Source organism: Oxyura jamaicensis (genome assembly GCF_011077185.1).
Source record: "Oxyura jamaicensis isolate SHBP4307 breed ruddy duck chromosome 5 unlocalized genomic scaffold, BPBGC_Ojam_1.0 oxy5_random_OJ106707, whole genome shotgun sequence".
In the NCBI taxonomy this organism is placed as follows: Eukaryota; Metazoa; Chordata; class Aves; order Anseriformes; family Anatidae; genus Oxyura; species Oxyura jamaicensis.
Window position 1 is genome coordinate 36,590 of NW_023303988.1, and position 8,961 is coordinate 45,550.

The window sequence follows — 8,961 nt, forward strand, 5'->3', positions numbered from 1 at the left end:
AGACCTGCATTTGTTTCAGTCTTGATATGTACAATTATCTTCCATCCTTATACAGCCATCGGCAGTAGCAGAGTAAAAGCACTACATTATGGAAAGCTTTTAAAGTCATTAAGAGGCAAAAGCAAAGAAACAAACCCAAAAAACCACAACCTCATCTCAGGCCTTATTCAGACCTTTTCAGTCACTTATGCTTGTTTGTCAAAAGGTATCAGGAGTACAGTTTCCCAGAACAGAGCAGAAATTGACAATAAAGAACATATTTAAATAGTACTACAAGCTATGCAAATTATACACTAATCTGGCTGGCAATTAGTGGACTGATTTAATCTGTGTTGTTCTTGGAGAAAGGGGTTTTGTAACATGAAACCTAGGAGGAAGCATATTCGTAAACAGAGCAGAGATCCAAATGCAAGTCAGAATGAAGGCACAACAGAACTACAAAGAAAGGGAAGGCAGAGACGTTTATTCCAGCAATACTGCTGCAACTCACTTTAGCACAAAGTGTTCATAAAAGACAACAACCCCCAGAAGTATATAAAACCAAATCCACTGAACAGTAATCCTGGAAAAAAACCCTTTGATGGAGTAAATACTCCCTCTACTGCAAATGAGGAGGAGGGGTTGTGGAGAAAGAGGGTGAAAAGAGAGAGATGATTTCAGCAATCTGCCTTGGGACTGCTGCAGGGGCACAGAGGGAAGACCCCAGGGAAGGTCAGGCCCTCCTAAGGCCAGTACCACTACGTAATACCACATACAATGATCAGGCACCTCTCTAGCACGCTTTAATAGAGGAGCTTCTGCTACCCCTTTTCCAGGCAAATAACCTCCACCACTTTGACATGCAACCAGCATCATCCTCCCGCAACAGTTTGATAGCAAAACTGATAAATAAACCACTGTGGAGCCTGTGTCCACTTTTTTACGAGAGCAGGATGGGAGCTCTCACGGTCAGTGCCACTAATGGTAGCGCGTAGGGAAATCTTGACTCCAAGCACCAAAGGGTTACACTGCAAAAGGCCACTTACTCCTCCGACCAAGCGTCAGAAAGCTGCTCTCCCCTCTGCCCGCCCACCCACCCCCCTTCCATATAATTCAGTACAGAGTCAGTGGTCTGAGCGCTGCTAGCAGCAGCAGCAGCAGAAGTTACTGTCCCAGGGTAGTGCAAGGGCTTCTATGTCAGGATGTCGTGGGCTTGGTGCTCCACCAGCATCTCCATGCTCCTCACATCTGTGCACCAGAACTCCAGGCGATCTTTCATCCCTTTGATCTGGAAGACAAGTCCACAGAAAGTAACTTTGCTGCTCCCTCCCACTAGAACATCAACATTCACTGTTAAGGACAAAAGTTTGAGATCTCAGCTTCTCATAACCCCATGCATTTGGGAAAGACACTGCCTAACATCTCTTAGCATCAAAATTACCATATTGTAAATTAAACTGAAATGCGCAACAGGAATTGTTTGCAAATATTATTCCATGTATGTAGCGAGTTGTGAGTGTGTGTGTGTTTCTCAAAAGGTAAGGGCAGCTTGTACAGTCTCCCAAAACATTACAAAGATGCTGAGCTTCTCAAAGTCATCTTCTTTACCACCCTGAACTACTCTCTTCCCAAGACAAGGCTGCCACCTACAACCCAGGAACACAGCATTTTGTTCCATGCACTTGGGTCTGAAGAAACCACGTAAACATCTGCAGCCTTCTGTAGCACACTCTCAACAAGTTTGTGTTTCCTGGTGGTTTGTGTGGTTTCAGCAGATATACTTCTGCAGATATACTTCTGAGCTCCTTGAACAGCTGGGGAGACATTCTCAGCTAGTGACCCTTCCCAGTTGTTACTTTAGTTTCTGGTCGCCTCAGACACAAGAAACAAGTCAGTACTGCCATAGTATTCAAGCTGGTCATTACCTGCTGTAAATCCAACACACGTGGTTGTACCCACGTCATGTGCACCCTCTTATCCACTTCATCAATGCTGCCCTTAACCAAGCCTACTGAGAGAGCCTTCATCACCAGCAGTTCCACCTTCAAAAGAAAAAAAACAATCAAGAACACAGAATCATCTGCTTTTCCAAAGATGGATGAAATCTTCAAACGGATCTAGCCTGCGGAATTCCTTCTACATTCAAAAAAAATCAAGACCACCTACAGTCTCTCACACCATCTCTTAAACGAAGTAACTTATTCAGTGGATGAAGAGCTGTAGGTGCTCTGCACCTCTCGTTTTGCAAGGCACTCAAACAAAACCTTTTACCACATTCTTGCTGAAAAGCTCGTCAGAGCATACAGAGGGACCGCAAGATGAGGGGAAGAATCTGCTAAACCTCCGAGCTCAAAGGGTAGTGGTTAGTGATTCAGAGCTGAATAAACAGCTAGTTACAAGCAGAGTTTCTCAGGTGTTGATACTGGGTCTGATACCAGTTAATAATATTTGAAATCAGCAGCATTACAAATCTGCAGATGAAGCCCAACTGGTAGGACAGGTAGATAAGCTAGAAATAAGTCACCGTAAAAACACACCTCAACAGACCGAGCTAGCAAGGACTGCGTGGAGTGCAACGAAGACAAGTGCGAGGTCCTGCACCTGAGAGAGAAAGTTCCCCAGCACCAGCACAGGCTGAGCTCCGGCCGCAGAAACCCTGCTGAAAAGGAGGGGACTCCCAGCAGGGACAGCAAACTCGCACTTCCTCGGCCATACCTGCAACACTGGGTCCTGCTTTGCACCATCCCCTTTCTAGTTTAAGTCAGGCAATGCAAAACTGGAGAGAGGACAGCGAAGAGCCACCAAGATTAAGAGGTGGGGAACCTGACATAGGAAGAAACTGGATTTGTTCAGCTTCAATAAGAGAAGGCTCGGGGAAAATTCATCACTGGCTTCCAAAACTTAACAGGCAGTAACACGGAGGTACCATTCTTACAAGGACACATGAAAAGACAAGGGACAACAGGCAGAAGTTGCTTCAAAGGAATTCCACCTGGGTTACAGAAAAAAGTCTTCACTGTGAGAAAAATTAAACATCAGTGACACGGTGGAATCTCCCCTCACTGGATGACGAAGGATCTGCCAAACTCACCAAGAAACAGGAACAACTCCTTGCAAGAACAGAGTTCTCCAAATGTACAAGAACAGGGGAGAACATTTACACTTAGAGCTCAGCTATGGGAGTAGACCTATTCAGAAGCTTTTAGAGCTTCAGAACTGAGATATCAAGAAGCGTCAGACCTGAACTTACCTCATTCACAGTGACTTTGGCACTCTTAGCAATCTCTTCAAAAGTGAGTTGCCTGTGATTGGCTGGTCGGGTGAAAGTCATCTGAATTCAAGCAAAGAAAACAAAAAATGAAGCGCCATAGTTTAATTTCCCCTCCACAAAGAGGGTGCACAGCTGTCACTGCACCACACTGCTGGGCGCTCAATGTGCAGTGCCAACTACATTCCCTACATTTAATCAAAATACTTCCAATAAAAACAGATTTACATCAGCAGAAAGCAGCAGCACCCCTCACTCCTCCCTCCACACACCTAGATTCTCTAAGCACTTCTTAGACAACAAAATCTCCAAGTAAAGCAGATCAGTCTGTGCTGAAGTGTCCCAGTGCCCACCAAACTCCTGGCACAACACAACGCCTAGAGGATGTACGACTAGATCACAGTAAGAAAAAGAGAAGTGGAATATATGTGCACACACCCGTGCACAAATGCATAAATATACATTACACTTCAGATACTCAACATTTAAGTTTTTGAGAACAGATCCAGAGCCATGGAGGATTATACATCAGTGTTATTTGGTGACAATAGAGCCAAAGCCTTCAAGTGACAGGAAAAAAACTGGTTTAAATAGAGTTGCCTCTCAGGGAAAGGATTTTCAGGCCTTCTGAAACTGAAGTGTTAACTGTGTTTTCAGAAGTCTTATACTAGAACTTTTATACTTGAGCGGTTTTTGCAGATACTATTCTCAGATACAAAGGCTGCACCTTACTTCCCCCACCTCCACATCCTGCCTGAAAGAGAGCACACCCTTTACGCTGCCAACAAGTAGTAGCTGAAGACTTTACCCAGCAATACTTGCTTTTTGGCACCACCTAGAGGCAAAACTTGCAGTCAACAACTAGTTATAACCCTGAGGATCTGTAGAACAGGTAAATCCAGCAGAGAACACCCCGCTTAACAGTGCTACCCCCATCAGAAGGCAGAGCAGTGCCTTTCCATGTCCCGCATTAGCTCACCTCCATAAGACATAAAAGTTGAATCTTCTGCAGCAGAAGTGCTTCATTTGCGGCCAGATCTGGCTGTGAGAGGATAAAATGAAACAAGTTCATTAGTACTTATTTCCCCCAGCCTGTGCTGCACACTGAAGGAGGCCACTTGGAGACCCATTATCCTCATTTACAAGGGAAAGACACCATTACAATCCACCTACTGCTTGGCAGTGGGTCCATAAAACAAGCCTTGAGAACTGTGTGCCTAAATGCAGGGCTTCACAAGGTGGGCAACCTGCTACTGAACGGCCACAGCCTTGTAGAAGCAGCCACATCAACCTGCAAGGTACTGCTATGTCAATGATCATGGAATCAGAAAATCTGGAGTTGGAAGGGACCCACGAGGATCAATGAGTCCAGCTCCTGGCTCCACACAAGGCTTCCTAAAAACTAAACTGAACACAAGTCCTGTGAGGAGCCTGAGGGAACTGCGGGTGTTTGGTCTGGAGAAGAGGAGGCTCGGGGAGACCTCATTGCTCTCTGCAGCTGCCTGAAAGGAGATTGTGGGGAGGTGGGGGTCGGCCTCATCTCACAGGTAACTAGTGATAGGACTAGAGGCAATGGCCTCAAGTTGTGCCAGGGGAGGTTCAGGTTGGAAATGAGGAGACATTTCCTCTCAGAAAGAGCAGTCAAGCACTGGGATGGGTTGCCCAGGGAGGTGGTGGAGTCACCTTCAGGGAAAGGTTGGACGTGGTGCTTAGGGACATGGATTAGTGGGGAAATTGGTGGTAGGGGGACGGTTGGACTAGATGGTCTTGGAGGGCTTTTCCAACCTGAATGATTCTGTGCTTCTATGAAAGAAGCATTGCTATGCTATTATTAAAATTACACCCATGCAAAGATTCAGGAAATTTAACTCGAGTTAAGGATCTCCTAAGCCAACTCTGTAAATACCAAGCCTAGCCTTAAGCAACGTAACTCGCTCACTCACCTGCTGTCCCCATGCCGACTTCAAAGCCTGAAACGTCTCTACGTTACCACTGTTGAAGGCATAAAGTGTATCAATCAGCCACTGCCTGTCAGTGTTCCTCAGGGACTCCAGAACAGGGTGCATGAGCTGCAGAACCCAGGCAAGACTGTTAATAGGGTAAAATCAACTTGTGGTACTTAAGAGCTGAAACAAAGCAGCTGCAACTTACCAGCTCCCCAAAGTTATAAACACCTTCTCCCAAGAGCCCTGCCAGCCCCAGGGTAAAGGCTCTCTCCTGCTGCTCTGACACTGCAAGAAAAAATATATACAAAGCACTCTCAAAACAAAAGTAAAAATCAGGATGAAGCAGCAGCCTAAGACCCATCACCCCTTCCCTCACCCTCCTCTCTGTGTCTGTATTAAATAATCTCCAGCCTTCCTCCTCCTCATCTACTCCCAAGACTGTCACCGCAGGCTTCTGAATTTCAACAGTAGCATCACAAACTGGCTGTTTTTTAAACCTATTTTGAAGATTTTGGGGAACTAGAAAAAACTATCCCTTCCAGTGGAAGCACTACCCCCTGCCCCCATCACTTCAATACACTCCTGTGTCGAATTTTACTCGGGCATTCTTCTGGTGCTCCCCCTTCCCCCTAGATCCTGACCAACAGCGACAGATCTAAACTAACGTTGAGGAAACCTTTTCTCTGCCAGTGCATTTATTCAAAATGCTAAAACAGAATGGAAGTCGGGGCTTTCCGTGCTTGGCAAAGGAGTTACCTGGCAGATCTTTAACATCGATGCATCCCAGGAAGCGCAGAGCATCCTTGTAGTAAGAGGCATGGTTCCCAATCGTCTGGTAGTACTTGCTGGAGAGGTCGTAGAAGCGGCTGTGAACTGAGGTCACCCCGGGGAGATTGTTCAGCATCTCCTCAACCTCCTCGATGGTCTCCTGGAGGAGAGCAGGAAGTCTGTTTGTTACAGGTAAGGGTACAGCTCATACACGTCCACCTCCCAGTTCACTGCTAAGGAGTTTACACTCCTGGGTGTTCCAGAAGTAGCACCCATTCAGGAATAAAGCAGATGAGGCCACTGCCAAAGCCAAGAGGATGACAGAAAACAATGCAGGAAATGAAGTTCAATCCTTGTTAGCTGAACGTCACCGAGCACCCTAAACGCTGCTGATTCCAGAAGGCTCTGAGCTGTGACCTGAAATACATGAAGAGCTCTCCTCTTCTCACCTTTGTGACCTGCAGGTCTCCGATGTTCAGCTTCAGGGCCCCAATGGCTGTCTTACACAAAATGACAGCTTCATCGCTGCTTTTCACCTGCAGTTACACAGAGATACAGTTAGGGAATGTCACCACCCCAGCCAGGCAGGCTCCTGCAACCTAAAAGTAGTTGCATGTCATTTGTCAACAAGCTCCTGCCTTAAAATATAGGATCATTCACTGTAGAGGATAAGCGTTCTCCAGGGCAGGTCTCAACACACACCATCTGCCTCTTCCGCTACACCATGTGTTCACATGCAAAACAATTCCTGAAAGCGAACCGTTAGGCTAGAAAGGGCAACCTCTAAAATACCTTTTCTCGAGTCTTCTCCAAAAAAGTAAGGGCCACAGCGGGATCTGCAGTGGAGGGAAAAAAAGCAGCAATATCAGGAATTCCAGCAGAACTAAATCTCAACCTTGAAAGAAATCCTTTAACAGAATTCCAGAAGACTAGAATATTTTTTCCTAGCGTACTGCTCAGCCTCCCAGAGGTGCAGCTGTCCGTAAGCCACGCTTTCTGCACGACAGCTAGTTCTCCAACAAAACAGCAGTACTGCTGCTCTCATACAGCAGCAATAATTGCAGCTCTTCCTGTTGGTGCTTCCCTCTTTAACTTAACAGAAACACAACAGCTTAGCGTTGGATATTTAGCCGTTACTACTAACTAGTAACATTTCGTAGTCATCACTTCTTAAAAACACTGTATGCAGAGGGTAAGGTCACCTACCTGTCATCTGTCTCACTACATGAAGAATGATCTCTACGAGGGACAAGGGATTCACCCTGGAACAACAGAAAAGCCACTGCCATAGGAGTCATAGCCAACAGCACATTATCTAAAAACTTCCAGGCAAATAAACTCACCTGTGTTCAAACTCACTGATGAAGTTCTCATAAAGCTGTGGGTACAAAGATATCAGCAGTCAGGGCAAAGTTATGTTTCATTTTACCTAAGACGTTTAGATGTATTGCATTCCTATTCATCCCTTCAACAAAGCAGTGGGCATCCAGCAGAGGAATGCCTACGGCACACAAAATTCAGCAGCCCCAGGTTGCTTATTCTGGATAATTTCATCAGTTCTGCACCTAGAAACTAACAGCTCTTTATCACGAAAAGAAGTACAAAGTGGAATTTGAATGGAAAAACACAAAGAAGAGGGAAAGCGTACAGCTACTCGTGTAAGCAGTTATCTCCAGGAACAGAAAAATTTCCCAGAGAATGGGTGAAATAAGCTACTGCGTGATTTGAAGCAATGATGAGTGTGACAACCCACCCTGTGTTTGGGATTGTAACCCTTCTGTTACGAAAGAGACTCCCTCTGCACCCCCAAAACAATCTCAAGTGCCTGGAATTAAGTCAGCATTGGTTTGAAGCTCCTCACACTAACACATTTAATCCCAGCAGGTTTTTAAAACGTTAGCCAAAGCCTGCACGCTTCATAACCCCCCCCCCCGACTGAATTCACCTAGCTGAGTAATGCTCTGAAGTCCCAGAGCGTCTGTGATTTATACAGTAATGTCCCTACTGATCCCGCACGGACAGCAACACCCCCCCCCCCCCCCGGGGATACCCGCGCGCCTCACCTTGATGAGCCCATCTCCCTGGGCGAAGCACGGGTCCTGAACGAAGTCCAAGACCTGCAGCGTCAGCTGGTGCCACAGCCTTTAAAAACCACAGAGCCGCTCAGCACACCGCGCTTCGCACCGGCCCCGTGCCGCTCCTCGCCCCCCCGGCCCGCCCCCGGTGCCCGGCCCCCCCGGGCCCCCCCCCCCCGGGCCTCACTTCTTGTTGTAGAGCTCCTCCAGGCGGTGCCACACGGCGGCCTGCCCCGGCCCCGAGCTCTGGCTCTGCTGCAGGAAGCCCGGCACGTCCTTCATGGCGGCGGCGGCCCCGACCCGGACCCCGACCCGAATCCCGGCCCCGGGCAGCGACACCGACACCGACAGCGAGGGGGTCAGCACCCCGCCGGAAGTGCGCACTCACTTCCGGCCCCGCGCGGGGCACGCTGGGTAGCCCCGGTAACCATAGCAACGCCTGAGGCCTAGGCCAAAACAACGGGCGCGCAGAAAGGCGCTCACTTCCGGCCCCGCGCGGGGCACGCTGGGTCCCCCCGTAGCCATGGCAACACCTTGCTCCCTCCTCCCCCAAAATAAACCAATACCAACAAACAATTAATTAATTAAATAAATTGATAGATAAATAAACAAACACTCAAAGCACTCCTTTCCCGCCCCGCGCGGGGCACGCTGGGGACCGCCTCGATAATCGTGGCAGCGATTTATTTTTCTTTCTCCCCGCTCCTAAAAAATAAATTAGAAAAAAAAAAAAAAAACACACAGTCCAAAATAAAATAAAGTAAAATAGTAATAACGCTAACAAGAAACACACGCCCCAAAGCCCTCCTTTCCGGCCCCGCGCGGGGCACGCTGGGTCCCCCCCGTAGCCAAGGCAACGCCTCCCCTGCCTCCCAAGGAAAAAAAAAATAAAAAAATAAGCCAGCCCCAAAAAAGCCCGGCCCGG

At 47.6% G+C, this 8,961-nt stretch overlaps 1 protein-coding gene across 1 annotated transcript; it reads right to left on the reverse strand.

Annotated features, from left to right (window-relative positions):
- Positions 1-436: 436 nt before the first annotated feature.
- On the reverse strand, positions 437-8,413 carry LOC118157435 (26S proteasome non-ATPase regulatory subunit 13). Its single transcript, XM_035311748.1, has 13 exons — positions 8,224-8,413; positions 8,025-8,103; positions 7,305-7,339; positions 7,168-7,223; positions 6,754-6,797; positions 6,411-6,497; positions 5,950-6,121; positions 5,399-5,478; positions 5,191-5,316; positions 4,227-4,289; positions 3,230-3,310; positions 1,905-2,021; positions 437-1,267 (listed from the first exon to the last, which is right to left on the reverse strand). The coding sequence occupies exons 1-13, from the start codon at positions 8,316-8,318 to the stop codon at positions 1,172-1,174; spliced, it is 1,131 nt and encodes a 376-aa protein (XP_035167639.1). The 5' UTR covers positions 8,319-8,413; the 3' UTR covers positions 437-1,171.
- Positions 8,414-8,961: the final 548 nt, after the last annotated feature.

Bases quoted from the DNA above. Each gene is read 5' to 3' on its own strand.
- LOC118157435 (XM_035311748.1), bottom strand. From the start codon at position 8,318: ATGAAGGACGTGCCGGGCTTCCTGCAGCAGAGCCAGAGCTCGGGGCCG. The intron at 6,798-7,167 runs GTAGGTGACCTT...CCTCCACTGCAG, and splicing joins TGTAGTGAGACAGATGACAG to ATCCCGCTGTGGCCCTTACT. The intron at 3,311-4,226 runs GTGAGCTAATGC...GCTTGAATTCAG, and splicing joins AACTTTTATGTCTTATGGAG to ATGACTTTCACCCGACCAGC.